This window comes from Haemaphysalis longicornis, unplaced genomic scaffold, assembly GCF_048455015.1.
Source record: "Haemaphysalis longicornis isolate Haplotype H1 unplaced genomic scaffold, Haemaphysalis longicornis Haplotype H1 scaffold_2, whole genome shotgun sequence".
Taxonomy (NCBI): Eukaryota; Metazoa; Arthropoda; class Arachnida; order Ixodida; family Ixodidae; genus Haemaphysalis; species Haemaphysalis longicornis.
In genome coordinates this window covers 180,582,560-180,599,861 of record NW_027526295.1, presented here as the reverse complement: position 1 = coordinate 180,599,861, position 17,302 = coordinate 180,582,560, and the positions used below count along the sequence as shown (strand labels likewise).

Sequence of the window (17,302 nt, the reverse complement as noted above, 5' to 3'; positions counted from 1 at the left end):
TTATCCTACTTGTTCTGATGAAATCGAAGCTACCATTGCAGGATTAAAGACTACCGGGCCTGGCTTAGATGGTATTCATGGGTTCCATTTGAAACTTGTACGTCGACTTGTTGCGCCAATTCTTTGTTATATATTCAACTTAATTTTTAAAACCGGATCATTTCCTCAGGCCTTGAAAATAGCAAAAATTGTTCCTGTACTCAAAAATGGCGACGCGCGCTGTATAGATAATTATCGACCCATTTCTTATCTTTCCTTCTTAGATAAGGTTCTAGAAAAACTTATTGAGACCCGTTTTTCCCGCTACCTTAAAAAATTCAACTTACCGTAAAAACCCGCGTATAATACGAGGTTTTTTTTCCAAATTTTACTCTGTTAAATTTGTGCCTCGTATTATATGGGGATCCCAAAGTTTTCCCCCGAGAATTTGCACTTTCGGTTTCAGCGGAGGGAGCGCCATCTTGCTGTGGCGTTAGCTGGCTGCTGCTTCTCTCAGCCGGCGCCATTTTGATTGTTTTGACTACGCGAAGGATCTCGGCACGTTCACCGCAAGTCTATCAAGATGTCGGGTGCACTAAAACAGTATTCGGCTGCAATTAAAAGAAAAGTTATTTTATGTGCCGAGACCATCAGAAATTGCGCTGCAGGACGGCAGTTCGGCGTTACCGAAGGCAGCATTCGTGGGTGGAGAAAGCAACTGGTGCTTGACTGGATAAAGTTTGTGTGGTGTCGGCGGCCTGGAGCACTGTTGGGGATTCCCGTCAGTGCTCGTGTTGGACGCCTTTCGCTGCCACCTGGCCGATTCCGTGAAGAAGTTGTTGCACGAACCCCGCACCGAACTCATTGTCATGCCAGGAGGAATGACATCCCAGCAGCTGCAACCGCTAGACATTTGCATCAACAAGCCTCTCAAAGACTGCATCGGGTCCTGCTACCAAGAGTGGATGAGGACAGGATACCCGTAAGTGACAGCTACCGAATGGCTGACGCGGGTTTCTCCAGCGGTGCTTTGTGGCTGGATCGCGGATGCGTGGGCCAGCATTCCAGAGGAGCTCGTCAGTCGCTCTTTTAAGAAATGCGGCATCTCGAACGCCCTTGATAGCACTGAGGACCACTTTCTGTGGGAAGACATTTCCGACAAGGCGACTTCAGCAGACAGCGGCAGCGACCCTGACGATGACTAAACGGACGTCGGGAGACGGTGCCAGCGAAAACTGACAAAGACTGAACGGTAACTGCAGTGCAAATAAATGTTTTATGTGCTCTTTACCTCGCATTATATGCGGATGAAAACTTTTTTTCTGATTTTGATGTCCCCGAATTACACCTCGTATTATACGCGGGTTCGTATTATACGCGGGTTTTTACGGTACTCACCCCCTCTCAGTTTGGTTTTCGTGCTGCCCTATCTACTAACATTGCGACTGCATGTCTAATAGACAAAATTAAATCTTTCATTGATCGCGGCGACGTTGCTGCTGCTGTTTTCATAGATTTCTCGAAAGCATTTGACTCCATTGACCATGACATTCTTTTCATTAAACTTGAGCGTTATGGCATTACAGGTCCTGCTCTTACTTTGTTACGCAGCTTTCTTTTAAATAGGCAACAAATAGTTTCAGTTTCCACAGCAACATCACCCCCGGTCACAGTTAACAGAGGCGTTCCACAAGGCTCAATCTTGGGCCCACTGCTCTTTTTAATTTACATTAATGATCTTCCTCGCTGTTTAACCTCTTCACAATGCGTACTGTATGCTGACGACACAACCATCTTTAACTCCCATCAAAACATGTGTACCTTAACCCAAATGCTCCAAGCTGGCCTGTTTTCCCTCGAGCGATGGTGTCTCATCAACAAGTTATCTATTAACGTTCTTAAAACTTGATTTCTGCTTTTTAGTTCCCCTCAAAGAAAAATTTCCGCCATCCCTTCCCTGTATATTTCAGGTGATAAAATTGAACTTCGTCGTAGCACTACCTTTCTTGGCGTAATAATCGATTCTCACCTTAAATTTCATGAACACGTAATCTTCATTTCAAAGAAAGTTATGTTCGGTATAAGAGTTTTGATTAAAGCTAGGTCATACTTCAACTTGCAAACTCTTGTAACTTTGTATTACGCTTTTGTCCACAGTCACCTAAATTACTGCATTTCTTCCTGGGGTGGTACTTATCATACCCACATCGCACAATTAATAACACTGCAGAAACAAGCGTTACGCATCATTACATTTTCCCATCGACAAGCAGAATCTTCCCCGCTGTTCTATCAGCTCCGTGTTTTGCCCGTTCATCATCTGTATAGGTAAAGCATTGGTATTTTCTTTTTTAAAATTTTGCACGATCACCTTGCTGTAGATATTCTCCCTCAACGCATCACTTATAATCTCAATTCAACGCGCTTTGCTGCACGCCAGAATCTGTTACTTCCGTGTATACAAGTACGGCAAACAAACGATTCAATTCTCCGCCATTTCGCTCTGGAATTCACTAACCTCTGAGATTAAATCTTGTAATTCACTTTGCGTTTTTAAATCCAAATTAAAGACTTTCTTGTTAGGCCCTTCTGTTTGATTGAATTGTAAGTGTAGCATCATGTCTTGTTGATGTGGTATTCATATCTCCTTTTTGAATAGATTGGAGTTGTATTCTTTGTTTTTTAGTGTTCCTGCTTCTTAGTGTAATATTTTTTCTTTGGTTTTCTTTGGCTTTTGTATTCATCTTTCTCTGTTTTATGCTGAGTGTTTATTTGCTGACATTGTATTCTAGTGTGGCTTGATGATTGCTCTTTTTTTTACAATCATCATGGGAGGTCCCGCCTGCGGTTCTTACCTTGGGACCTCCCAGTGCATCTGTACCCATTCACGTTTCGTGTTCACGCTCGGTCAATAAAATTCAATTCAATTCAATTAAAAAAAAACTGGGCGCGGATTCTTTTCAGGCCTGTCGTTGTAAACAAACTGGAGTTAAACAGCGATGAAGAAACAGCTATTTTCAATGAAGGAGTAGGTAAGACTTTTTGAACCGTTGCACATTTCTTCACAAACAGGGTTCGTCCGAGTACTTTGCTTTGGAATTTCCGATGAACGCAAATCTACGCTGAAACAAAAAAGTTAGCCGAGCTTCAAATTTTTTTATCGACCGTTTGTTGTCACGTTTTAGTCACCGTCATCAGCAGCTGTTCGTCTACTGCCGGTGACGGATCTCTTTGGAGATTTGTTTATCCCAGAAGTTTTGGTCTCGTTTCTTAACTTAACTTTCTAGAAAACCTCACGTCAACTTTCTCGGCATCCAATCTGTTATCCTCGGGCTCAGCAGCAAAACAGCCACCGCAGCGAGTCCGTCATTTCGTGACGTCCTACACAAAATCACGTCTTTCCCTCACGTAGGATGTCCTCCCCACAAGCTCACTTGCTAATTCATAATGATCACGTATTAGAGTGGTTTAGCTTAGTGGGTGGCGTACACGCTACCCGCTGTGCTAAAGCACTTTATTATGCGGTTCAAGACTGTACGTGATGTCTCGAAGATGTCAAGTACTAAGTTATGGCTGTCATTTTTCCTTTAAGTACAGTAAAACACTGTTATTATTCACCACCCTAAGCCGTAGTTTCTGCTTGCAGAGTAGTCACTTGAACCAACAGGCCGCCATTAGCAACGTTACCACCATTACCGACCGGTTAAACCGTACTACCGTTTTGTGCGAAGCATTTTCTCCTCCTGTATAACGCGGTATAACGAGGTATAACGAGGTATAACACGGTATAACGAGGTTCTACGGTGGTTACAAGGTGTCGAGGAGGCTGAGTAAAGGCGGTGCCCGCACCACTCGCTTGCTTCGAAAGCGTGCTACTTACCATGAACAACATGTTGAGCAAACCTCTGGCGCAATAGCCGCTAGTTTGCAACTAGAGTGATCACGTTCCTTCTCCTCATAAAATGCATACGAATTACAAGTTCCACCACGAGGCACGTATCCACCACCGCAAATAGAATCCTGCACGAATTTACGTAGACAATAATCCTCCAAAGGATTACTTCTGCCTCACTTTTTTTCCTGTTTTGGTCACGTCGCCAACGGTACAGCACTAGCTGTTGTTGTTTCTGCTGCTATCTAGCCTCTTTTTGATGCAGTATTCTTTATTTGTAATTATCATTTGTTTTCTAAACAAGCAATTCAATGTTTATTTTTTTATAAATGAACATTTCGCGCATCGGTTATGGAGCGCTCAAGGTTTCCTTCGCGCTAAATAATGTGGACATGGGTGAAGAGCGTGCCACCAGCGCTGGCAAAGAGGTAACCTGTTTTCTTATGTATGCGTTAATGACAGCTGCATTCTAAAACAGTCCTGGTGTTCAGTTTCACCACAATGCAATCTATTGACCAATATATGCAGCCAACAATTAAAAAAAATGGCGACGCTTGCACGAGTGGTGCAAAGCTGGAGCAACAGCAGAGCTACGGCTCGACATAGCTTTTCCCCACACTCACAGCAGATCCCTGGAGAGAGGGAGCAGCCGGACCCCAGCAGTGCAAAGCCGTTCTGAAGGGCACTGTAAATCAAAGACCACTAAAGTATGTACAGTGATTTATTCAGCAGCAACCGTCGCCATCCCTTTCATCTTCGTCTTCCGAAGGCACAGCCGCTTAGGGAAAATCCTCTTGTAGCACGTCGTCACCTAGGTAGACCTCCATTTCTTCGTCAGCTGGTCCGGTGGCTGTCTTCACGTGCGGATTGCGAAGGGATGTCTTGACAGATTCGTCGTCATCGACTTCAGCGCAGCGGTGTGCAGCTCTGCTATTTCCTTTTGTTATTCTTACGCGTAACTTTTTATGCCGCGCAGTAAAACCCCGTTATGGCAAACCGCTATAGAACGAACTACAATTTTTGCTACGGCGGAATATTTATTTCAAAGAAAGGGAGTACGAACGCTTATTTTCGCCAGCAGAATTGCATGAAAACAGACCGACTGACGTTTATTATCACAATGATATACGAAACAAACAACCATCAGTTGCATACATAAGATGTTGGGTGTAAACGTATGCGTTGGAACTCCGCGAAAGCTTTCCTGACGTACCACTGACATGCACATACGGCTTTTTGCCAACCCTCACGGGACTTAATACGTCCTGAAAAAACACAAAGGCGACGAGTTCATGCTTTGTTGCGGTGGGTTGAGGCTCGTTTCATGTCATCAGAATCTGCCTCAGATTTTTCGTTCGAAGTTCATTCGCCAACCATCAAGGTATTTACTCCTTGCACAATGTAAATAGCTAAAGTGAATCGAAGGTGAACAGCAATAGCATGCCATTCCGCTCGTTGCATCCGCGAATGTTGCTGGCACGAAAGTCGACATAGCTTGCCACAGCAGCAAAGAGTAACCAGAATTAGGACGTGAATGCGCTGCACTGCCGGCATACGCCAGCCGAAATTGAATGCATCGCAAAGAGAGAGAGAGAATCAACTTTAATCGAGCCCATTAAGTGGTTAGTGCACGCAGGCACCAGATGGGGTGGAACCTTCTTCGCGGGTCCCATATGCATCCAGCAGCTCCTGGCCCCTGACTGCCAGCGCGAGTTGGGTCGTCAGGTCGGGGCTGGACAACAAGATCTGCATTGCTTAACATAATGAGATTGCCTTGTTTCCTTGCTACTGTATTCTCTTCGCACAATGTAGAATTCAATCGGCCCTAGAGCTGTCAATTATTCTAGCGGACCAATTACCTTGAACATTCACTACACCACGAGTTGCTTTAACGGGTATCAACTGTATTTATTTGCAACGTGAGCTAATAAAGTGTTAACACCTGAACAAAACACCTCATCGGCCTTGCAGGGCATGCAGGCACTTTTATCGACAACAGAATCGCAGAATCCCCCCATCACGGTGCCCTGTTCGGATTTTCTTTTTTTTTTTTTTTTTTTCATCTGTTGTTCCGTCATAATTTAAGTCGGCGACAACGTTGCGGGCGATCGCACGTGGGTTGTCTGCTGCTAATGCAACACTACACCTTGTGGATGGAGTTTGACCTTTTTTGTGTTTACTTCCTGCAACATCGCGCTAATTCTTTTCAGTTACCACCTGGAGATTAGAACATATTTTTTTTAGTGAATATTCCCTCCCATTAAGTTCATTGGCTTTGTTCGGTGATTGCAAAAACACTAAACCTTTATTCAGCGCAGTACTTTTTTTTTTTCAAACTTCTGGCTGCTCCAAAGTACGGACAATTAGAAGCAATATAAAAAAAATTTGCAAGAAGTCACCGCCGATGACTTAGTTTAAATGCGTAGCTTTTTTTTTTCTGCCTGGGACAATTACTCGCACATATACGGGAAATTTCTCAGACCTATTTGAATTTTAAAGCTTACTTAGTAGAATCCCTTGGAATTACTCAAAATATTTTAACTTACTTGGAATAAATTACGTGAATTACTTAGGAGCTTTATAGTGCAAGCTGCGTGCGTGCGTGCGTGCGTGCGTGCATGTGTGTGTGCGTGATGCACGCACGCACGCGCGCACGCGCGCGCACACGCACACACACACACACACACACACACACACACACACACACACACACACACACACACACACACTTCTTGTACGAACGGCATCTGTCGTGACGTGACTAATACGTGTCGTTACGTGTTAGTAACCAAAGAACAGTCAGGATTAAAATAACTTCGAATGAACACGCGTAAAACCAGTGCTGTCAGACACAGGCTGTTATGTACGACATTGCGCCCCATATGCGAATGTCTAACACTTTGGTGGTTAGGTGATAGTATTAGAAACCTGTCAGCGTAAACGCGACATATCGCATGTTTATTTCAGGAACTCCCTGCAGATGAAACACTCAAACACACCCGTGCAGTACACAATTTAGATGGGAAAGCTGTGCAACAAGACATTGGGTCACTCATCGTTGATATCTTTATAAACGATACGAAAGAGACTGCAGAGCAAGTTGAACAAACGTGAACGTATGGGTAATGGTCTAGTAATTCTTTGTTAGGACGAGTCAATGAAAAGTCGATGGCCCCGACAGAGCGCGGTAGCCGTGCAGCGAATGTCAGCAGAACCGTGCAATTTCGTGACCTACTTTACGATGTGATAGGATGGCAAAACAGCCACCGAACTCGGGTCATGTTTGAGGTTTCCGGCGTTGAATACCGGCCTTTTTAGGTTATGGGCCAATTTTAAGTGCGGAGTCTTTGTGGGCGAACTTCCCCCTTTTTTTAGTGTCGGTTAGTCGGTCGGTGGGTCGGTCAATTTTTAGTTATTATGCCGGAAGCACGCGCCGACACAGTGCAGTCAGTATAAAAATTTATAACAAATAAAATGAAATATAACCTAAAGAATAAAACGAAATAGATAAAAAGCAAGAACAAAAATCGTTCTGTATATAAATGCAATGAAAATATAAAACCGCACTAAACAGTGAAAGAACCAATTATAACAAATCAAAATACAATACATAAAATGGGAAGAAAAATATAAAAACACAGGAAAATATAAATACAACAAGCTTCCTCAGCCGCGCGAGATGGCTGGTGGCGGCCTAGTCATGAGCGAGAGCATTTCAGCGATAACTTTCGGCCAAATATTGCAGAAGTGACTTCAGCGTACACTGATCGCTGTTTTTGTTTCTGTGTTTTAAATAGAACAACCAAGGTATATTTATATCTCAACTTGCTGTAACGAGGCAGCAGATCGCCACAAAATTGTACAACACATAGCAACCAGCACCGTGTCTTTAAGCACGGCGTATATCGTGCATGGGTCTCCTGTGTTTCATGCTCGGGGCCGAGCATCGACGATAGAAATAGGTCATTACTTGGTGGTCGAATATTGCAGGTTTCTGAGTACATTCTTAGCTAAGACGTCTTATTATTCAGTCTAGGCTTTGGGAGGCATGACATGCAATGTTAATCTCGTTCAACTCATTAATTCATATTCGAAAGAAGGACAGGGAGCCTAACTTAATTGGAGAAATTAAACATGAGGCCAAGCTAACACAACAGAAGAATCATTGTGCGTGTTATTGTAACTGTAATTCAATTTTTTTGTCATTTCTCTTCTGTGCCGTGCTCGCTAAGCTCACTATTGGAGGCACCCCTCTGTTCCCTTACCCACAACACAGATTGGATCTCTGGATCTTTTTTCTTTTGTTTTAAGAGACGATAGTCTTTCTTGGGCTACTTAAACGCAGAAATTTTGGTCTGCCAGTATGTCCGTTTCTCTGTCTGTCTGTGACTCGATTTAGCCTCTCGGCCAAAGTGAAACATTAACTCAGCAATAGTCTTATATACCCACAACCAAATCTAAACGTCTAAGTCCGGTGTCAATGTTCATACTTGTCAACAATGTTGAACAAGAGCAAGACATTACGCAAACGTAAGGCAGAAAATCAATACGCAAGTGATATTTACAGTGTTCCTTTATAAAAAGATTCATTGATGCTTGGTTTTTGCGATAGCAAATCAAATCTTACAACTTCAGAAAAAAATCACTCCGTCGCCTGCTGTCGCCCGTGCCACTATATCTTCTGGCGGAATTTTGAGAAATCAAACGGCAACAGTAACACAAGGTTCCACTGGATAGGTTCCACATTTCACTTGGAACGCTCGTAGAGTAGGGAAACGTGGTAGGGTACTCGACCTGGAGCAGTGGAACACGGTAACTTTAAATTGACTTGAGCAGTGTAACCTTGGGAGGAACAAAACTGGAGAGGAACAGCATGAGAGGTGAGCGGGAAAGAGAAGGGAGGAATTTATTTGTCAGGGGCGCCAGTAGACTAGCGTCTTTCGTTGACATTTGTAACGAAAGGAGCAAATACGCGACAATGTTTTACGGAGAAATTATAAAGGACAGCGGGCAAATTATAAAAAGGGGTGCCCACAAAGACAACGAAGAAGCGTTGTGGCGGACAAATTCCACGTGAAATCGTAACAGAAAGAAAAATGAAACGCGGTGCAGCAAATAGTGAGAAAGAGAGAACGTAGAGTACGCCTCCCCTTTCACGACGTGCCCTAAGTTCCTGACATACCACACAGAATCCTGCTACCTTCCTTAAAACCTTTGATGCCCAGCGTTGCTCAGGAGCAGCAACTCAAACAATATTTATTTTCGCTCGCACTTTGTGGTTTTTTAGATGCGATGCTCAGAGCATCTCTTGTCGGCGGCCCTGTCCTTCGCGCGTGCGTCCGTTGTTGTCCGCGTGCGTCCGTTGTCCGCAGCCACTCTCCCCCTCTCCTCTCCGATAGCGAACACTCTCTCGCGAGGGGCATTGGATTGGATTCGATTGGATTGGCTTGGCTTGGCTTGGCTTGGCTTGGCTTGGATGGGATGGGATTGGATTTGGATTGGATTTGGGTTGGATTGGATTAAAGTTCATTGTGTTGGATTGTGTTGCGTCATAGCCGTCGCACTCTCTCCGCGGTCTCCTCTCCTTCGGGCGCGCTGCGCATATAACCGGTGTGCCGCTCTCCGGCGGCCTTTCGGTCGACGGTTGCTCTCCGCTTGCGCTTTAACCCCCTCAGCGTCGCATCACACCAGGGTTCCCGCGAGGGGAGGTGGGCGTAATTTTTTTTCCGACATTTAACAAAGGATCCTGGACCTTCAATAATTAAAAAGAGAGGGCAGGACGCACTTCCGTGTGCTAAAAAAATATTATTTACTCGTGTCAACTCGCGTCGAACCCGGGAGGCTCAATGGGCCAGTGACAGGTAACCGAAATTGTGCAATTTTGTTGTTATTACAAATGATAGCAATACAAACTTTACGTTATTGTCTTCGCTTGAACCATAAATCATGGTGATAAAGGTAGCTCTCTTGTGCAAGTGATATCTGGACCACCAGTGCCTTGTGTTTCCCAGTGTCCAGTGTCCTAGTGTCCGTCGTAATGAACCAATTCTTTTTTTCTGATTTCATATTTATGATGTCCGAAGTTCTTTTAGATCATAAAAAAAACTTCTCACGCGCCTACACAAAACAAAACAGTTTTGGGCATCAAAGGGTTAAGTGCGTATGACGCTGGTCCCCGTGTAGCTCAGATTTCGTCCCCCCTTCCTCTCCATAAACCGCCTCCTCCCCCTAAACCGCCTCTTTCGCAGCTTCTATCCACGCCAACAATGCCCTCCCCAGCACAGTGGCCCCACTTCTTTTTACCCAACCTCCTCTCCCTAAAAAAAGGTATAAAAACGACCACCTCTACATTAATTGTACTTGCAGTTGCAGAAAAAGCACGCATTGATTTCTATTTCATGTCAAAAAGTGTGCAGCATTTTACAGCATGTAGAGCAGATTCAAAAATCGGTGAACATAATTCGTGTCGACTATGACTGTTCCAGCCAACATCAAGCGGAGGAGAGAATTCAAAGATCAAGGCATTCTCAAGAAGCCGCCGACGCAAGAGGAGAGGGATTTCTTACACAAGCTTTTCTTGGAAGACTTTGATCCAGAGTAAGCTGACTATGCTTTGCTGACAATGCTTCGCACCTACGACGCCTCTATCTGTCGTTTCTTTCCTTCTTCGTCCACGTCTAGTTTGCGCCAAGTTTTCTACTTTCTTTGATGCTTTGCAGTTTTGTTATTACAAGCTTTCGTGTTTCCTACAGCAGCTTGCATATGCTTATCCCCACCACCCATTTTTTTTTTCTTTTGCAGGACGTACATCTTGAAGTCCACAGAATGTCCTGAGAATGCGATTTGGATGCAGGATGCAAAACTAGCCAAAGTCATTATTTGCCAGCCTGAGGTACGGGCGTGCTTAAAAACCAAGGGACCATTGAATAGTTAGCAGTGCACAGGAAGGATACATTGGCGATGCGTCATCTAGGCACGTGTTATCCAAGAAGGGTAAAATATTGTGAGATACAAGCCCTTGCACTGTCATTTTGTTTTCGCTACTGTACTAGCCTTTATATTTGTCCATACATCTGAATTGTAGTCAGAAATTGCAGATAGCTTAAAACACGTCTACCAAAATTATCAGCCCGTTTTTTTAAGCCCATCGGGTACCGTTCCGTAAAGGAATTGTACCGTTAGCCTTCTGTGACACACGCACACGCACACACGCACGCACATACACACACGTGTGTGTGTACGTGTGATGTGTGACGTCTGCCGCTACATTGTAAAGCTAGCCCGCAACTTTATGCATTGCAGCACAATGCATTGGACGCAAAGCCACCGCAGTAGTTACTAAAACGAGAGTATGTTCTAGCGCAGTGAGTTCGTTATGTATTTGTGTGAGGGCAGAAGCGCCAACTACGGGGGGGCAGTGGGGCTCGTGCCACCCCCGAACGGCTTAACGGGGGGGCAGAGCCCCCTCCGGCCCCGGCTGAGAATTTTTTTAAGGGCTTGGCTCGGCTCTGCGCCCGTCGACATCGGACTGTTGGCCGTCCTGTCTGCCAACTATTGTTTACAATAAGGGTTATGATCTTGAAAGACAGTTCCGTCCTCCCGATGGGCAGGGGGAAACGCAGGGCCGTGACGCTTTTTTTCACGGTGAGTAAGACGTGCTCAGTGTGTGGATTGTTGACAACAATGTAGCGTTGCGCTTGGCTATGGTGGCTAGAAGGGTGGCCCTTCTAGCCACCATAGCTTGGCTTCAGCAGCACGCCAGCAAAGCGACATTTTGTCGGGAGCATAGGTCGGCGCCCTCGATCGTGAGTACACTCATTTGTACTCATTTGTACTCAAGCTCACGAGTGAGCACGATGATGAGTGAGTACACACCCAGATTAAAAAAGTTAGTATGATGACGATTGAGTACAAGGGTAAGTCCACTACTCGTGAGTACAGAACTCATGCTTGCACTCGTGAGTACATGCACTCGCGAGTACAGCAGTGCAAACACGTTCTATCACAAACTCAAGTCTGGACGCACGTGTACGAGTTTCAGACATTTGGCGCTGTAACTCTCAAGGATGGTAAACTCAGGCAACGAAAACTGCACCTCCCTCCTTTGCCTGTCCTTGTTTGGCGCTGTTAGCGTTTTTCGGCGGTCGCTCGCTAAGGGGTCGCGGTGAAAAGAGAAAAACGAGGGGGTTGGGTTCCGGTGGGAAGCGTGGCCACAGTTGCTCTGTTTCTACGGCACCTGTTGATTGGAGCAGTTATTTTTGTTTACAAATGCGCGGCCTGGGAACGCGTAGCTGCTTCGTTCCGCTTGCTTCATTCAAATTGTTTTAGGGGAAGCGGTGGAGGCTGCTCACAATGCATGCACTACGCGCACCGAAGTCGCTCTTTTCCGGTCTTAAGCAGTTTCCATGGGTGCGTGTCATGCTCTGGAGTTGTTTCGTGAGCGGAACCGCTCATTTAAACAGTCGCAGTTAGTTTACGTGATTCGCGTCAAATTGACTGCATGGTTTGCGTCAACCACATGGTTTTATTAGGCTCCCGTTTTGAAACTTTTTGCTCAGGTTTGGTAGGACTATGTCCTCGTGCTGTCCATTTACACGTGAGCATATAGCCCCACCGTGCAGGTTGTGGGTTGTTAATCGGACATCATAATGTCCAGTCGAACGCGTGTGACGCCTTGTTTCGCCTCGCATATTTTGTCGAACAGCTCTGGCATCTTGCTGCTGGAGGAGCGTTTTGCTTTCGAATGGCAACCCGATGCGCTGCTTCTCATTTATGCCACCGTGTAATGATGAAGCTGACGACGACGGTGAATTTCGGTGGTTGTTCTTCCCCTACTTTCATCTGCTGTTTACTGGCGACCACTCCTCGCTAGCAACTTGTGCTGAGTTTAAGCTCGCACTGTGGAAGTCCTCGTGAAAGGGCCGTTTTATATGATGAACGCCAACGCCAGACGTTGGGTTTTTACCTTTAGCTCGCGTCTTGGAACGTCTCGTAAAACATGTTGCTTGCCCATAACGACGCCACCGCATTTTTTTATCGATAGCTCTCAGCTTCATCAGCGCTTCTCGAACCAAGAGCTGTAGATTTCCACTGTGCAACCAACGCACCAACACGGGAATACAGTGACGTCAGTGCAAGCTATCACGCCTCCGAAAAGCCTGTCTGCAAACTTTGTTTTCGAGGTCACAAAGCACGCCAGAGCAGTTGGGCAGTGCTGTAACGGCTGCCAAGCACCGGCAGCAACTGGGTTCACTGCGGCCGTCGACTGCGAGCGATACCCGCTCCAAGCCTCCAAAACACATACACTGTTGGGACTTGGCCATCCCAGCTCAGTCACTACTGTTGCGACGTTGCCCTGCCCAGTGCGCTATCGACGTGGCGCAGACCATAGCGACGAAGTAGCCGAGCTTACGGTTATTTGAAGCAGCATTTATATACAATATATACAAAGGTAGCAAGAGCGTTACATGGCTAAGACAAGCGCGATAGCACTTCTCAACTCAGGGCCTTCGATGAGATGCCGCCGCACGACCGCTGCTTCCGGGCTGGTTTTATACCCCCAGGGTTCCGTTGCAGCCGCGTGCAGTTCTAATGCCTCTAGTCGGAGCTATCACTGGCCGAATTATGAATCTGGCGAATGGAGGCGAAGCGATTCCGTCAGCCGAGCCGCCACGACCGGGAAAGGGAAGGCGACTCTGCGGCAGCGTCTCCAGGCGCTACTTGCTGCGTGTCCGCGGGGATTAGTTCGTCCCAGGCATGATTTGGTCCAGCCGTCGCGATGGGAAAGGGAGAGCAGACTCGGCGGCGCCTTTCCCTCTAAGTCGCGGCACGTCTGACGCGGGCGGTTTGACCTTGGCGCGAATCAACCCCGCCATCAGCACGTCGCCAGGTGCAGCGAATTTGTGTCGGGCGCTTTGGCACAACACACTCACGGATACAAAAATGAGTGGTCAAAGTCAGACCCGTTTCGGGGGCTCTTAACGAAAATGAACATAGCAGCGCGCAGCGCCCCGGTTGTGTCACTTTCTCGTGTCCCTTTCTTTTTACCCCCGAGCAGCCCATTAAAAAAAAAACAAATCGACTCGTTTTTTTGTGCTGATGGTTCAGTCATGCAATATTTTTGAATAAATGGGACCGGTAAAACACGTATTCAAAGAAATTTGTACTGGATGCGTCAAACCGCTGAAGTTCACGGTTCATAGATTTGCGGGACATCTTATTTGGGGACACCTGGTAGTTAGCCGACGCAATGTAAAAGGCCCTCACTGCTGAAGGTGCCCCTTATGATGATGATGATGATTAGTGGTAGCCTCTTTGTTGCGGGGTGATGACGTGTCATCTCATAGGGACCCCCCCCCAACCGCTTGCTCCCCCCCTCCCTTCGCCGCTTCGAGGTGCACTCCAGGTCTGCCCCCCCCGGAAAAATAAGAAGTCTACGCCACTGTGTGAGGGCGTATGTTTTCTGCAGCCGAGCTTGATCATCTTTTATTTGAAAATTCTTCTTTTAATCTTCTGCACATTTAAGCTGTTCTTGTTGTGCAGATTTCGAGTATTTATCTGTGTTAGTTTCGTAGCTCAGCCTCTTAGCTGTGCTATTGGAGGATATTTCAGGCATTGACTGATGTATCATATCACAAAGGTTGAAGAACAGGAGTGGGCTTTATAGATTTGAACAGAGAGCGAATTTCGTGCTACCAAAGGCGTCAAGAAAGGAAGGAGCTTGGGCTAGGTTCTTAATCCGCAATTCGATAGTAAGGAATGTGGAGGAAGTTTTCAGTTTTAGCGAAAGGGTTGCAGCCGTCATGATCAAGATGAATAGGAGGTGAACATACACTGGGAAAATTAGGAAGATGTAGTCGGAATAGCTTGTGATACACTGATTGGGCTTGCGGAGGGAAATAATCTGGGGACAATAAGTACATTCTTCTGCAAGCGAAGAAATAGGAAGTGTACGTAAAAAGATTACGCCCACCTCCCCTGGCGGGAACCCTGGTGTGATGCGACGCTGAGGGGGGTTCAAGCGCAATCGGAGAGCAACCGTCGACCGAAAGGCCGCCAGAGAGCGGCACACCGGTTATATGCGCAGCGCGCCTGAAGGAGAGGAGACCGCGGAGAGAGAGAGTATTGCGCATGCGCAGCACTGCGCGCAGCGCCGCCCACCGGCGGAGTGAGAGCACCCTGGGCCGCACACCCGCAGATGTTGAGAGAGTGTGTTCGCTCTCACCTGGGCACGCGCCGGTGCCAGTGCGTCTGCCGCGGCTATGACGCAACACAATCCAACACAATCCATTTTAATCAAATCCAATCCAAATCCAATTCAAGCCAAGCCAAGCCAAGCCAATCGAATCCAATCCAATGCCCCTCGCGAGAGAGTGTTCGCTGTCGGAGAGGAGAGGGGGTGAGCGGAGGAGAGTGCGGACGCGGACGCCGACGACGACGACGGACGCACACAGATAGGACAGGGCCGCCGACAAAAGATGCTCTCAGCGTCGCATCTAAAAATCCCCAACGGTAGGACCAGATGGCAACACAGTAGCTACCGAGAGACGGAACCAGAAGTAGGAGACGACAATTAACTCGATGGAGGTGTGAAATATAAGCAGTTTCGGTTCCGAAAAGTGGGCTCGGGCAGCACAAGGAATCCTCTCCAAGCATACGTATACCTATATAGAGAGGTAGTGGCGTACGCCGAAGAGGCCGCGGTGCACCCCCCGAAACATGTAGGCCTCGAGAGGAGGGCTTGGACGAGGCCACTAACTTTGCTTATCATACAATGCGGCTATCAATAATCATGTTTTTGTGGCAAGCGATGTACAAGTCGAGATTTGATGGCTTCTATGCCTGCTCTCACAACAGCGATCACCTGTGTTGAAATGTTGTTCAGTTAGAAAAGAAAAGGAAAAAAAGAAGAATCGGAATTTATGTAGACTACGGCTGCTGCAATACGAAAATTTAGTTTTTTTTAGTTTATCCGTTGTTTTTGCCCCTTTTTGTTTCTTTGTTTTGTTTTTAGTGTTGTTACGGTGTACTATACTCTCTTTCTCTCTCTCTCTTTTTTTTTTTCATTCGTGCGCCACAGCGTAAACGCACCTGTGCGGTGATAAAACCCCGAAAAAAATGCTTATATATCATCTGAACATTGGGAGCTTCTGCAATATTTTCCTTTCTCCGTACAGCTTCTCCCCGGCTAAAACATGTCACTGCAGCTATACCACCTTAATTCATTCGTGCCTTGTTATACACTGTGTTGACGGAAGTTGCATATGTAGACATGGCCGCTTTGTATATTACTGCCCCCCCCCCCCTTCCAACAATCAGCGATCTTCATTGGACAGCCAGCGCTCGTTTTTTTTTTTTTTCTGAACTTTAGTCCAGGCTTCCTGCGCACTTCCTTCAGCATGATATCACGACGCTCTTAAGTTGTTTTTTATGTGTGCTTAAGGAACAGACTACCGATTTTTGTCAAGTATATTTTCTCAATCCCAAATGAAAGGGCATCACTTAAAGTAGCTTATCCCGAAACACTTTTGCTGATAGCGCCCTGTAAATTTTGCAATCGGAATTTTTATATCTACGAGCCATGCGTGGCCCGCGAAAAGGAATGCTGGTAACCATGAGAGTGGACCGTGCGGTAACATACTTTTAACGGCACGGCAGATCAAAAGAGATATTTAAAAAGCTGTCCACGGCTAAAACAACAATAATGTGCAACCTTTCCTATTCCTCTATGCGGCGCGTTGAAACCGGCAGAGTTGTTCGGACACGTACGGTATATTAGTGTCACGTTCAGACACTACGTGGCGCCACCTTTCAGATCTCAGAAATGTTAGTGCAAAATTAAAATTATTTCTGCCTGTTTATTTGGAAATTTCTTGCGCTTACCCCAGTGTATAAAACGCTGCCTTTCATGTGAGCAAGAGGACATGCACTTTACAAAAATTGGTTGTCTGTCCCATTAAAAAATAGTGATTCCTTTTTTCATGGCTGCCCGAATAACGCTAGTCTTTGTTATTACTCCCCGCTTTAGTTCGAAAACCTTTACAACAAGGTGTTTGGGGGATTCCTCATGCGAAACGCCTACGAATTGGCGCGTTCAACAGTGCATGTTCTCTGGTAAGTGCCCTTCATCCGCACTGCCGTTATACTGCGAGCTACAGCCGGAAGCTGAATGAATCGGAGTGCTTATCAACTTAGCGGTAAAAAACTACAAGCAACGCATGAACAGGGCATAAATCCCAAGGAAAAAGAATGAATTTAAATAACGCCCCTGCGCATTAATGTGACGATGATGATACAGTTTGCTTCGTTTGGTTGAGCTCACTGATCGAGATCAGTGGTTGAGCTCTTGCACTCATAAAATTTAGCGAAAATATACAGTTGAAAAAAAAAAAAGTTTAGATGCTGCTGTTTCGGGATTTGCTGGCTACTAGA

General features: G+C 46.1%; 1 protein-coding gene across 1 annotated transcript in view; it reads left to right on the top strand.

The window, feature by feature from the left end:
- Nucleotides 1-17,302, top strand: part of LOC144168431 (acyl-coenzyme A thioesterase 9, mitochondrial-like) — a 63,331-nt gene that overhangs the window by 27,837 nt on the left and 18,192 nt on the right. The window contains exons 6-9 of the mRNA XM_077697421.1: nucleotides 2,944-3,011; nucleotides 10,357-10,468; nucleotides 10,673-10,763; nucleotides 16,899-16,984. Coding sequence (XP_077553547.1) covers nucleotides 2,944-3,011; nucleotides 10,357-10,468; nucleotides 10,673-10,763; nucleotides 16,899-16,984 — 357 coding nt within the window. The remainder of the gene's footprint in view (nucleotides 1-2,943; nucleotides 3,012-10,356; nucleotides 10,469-10,672; nucleotides 10,764-16,898; nucleotides 16,985-17,302) is intronic.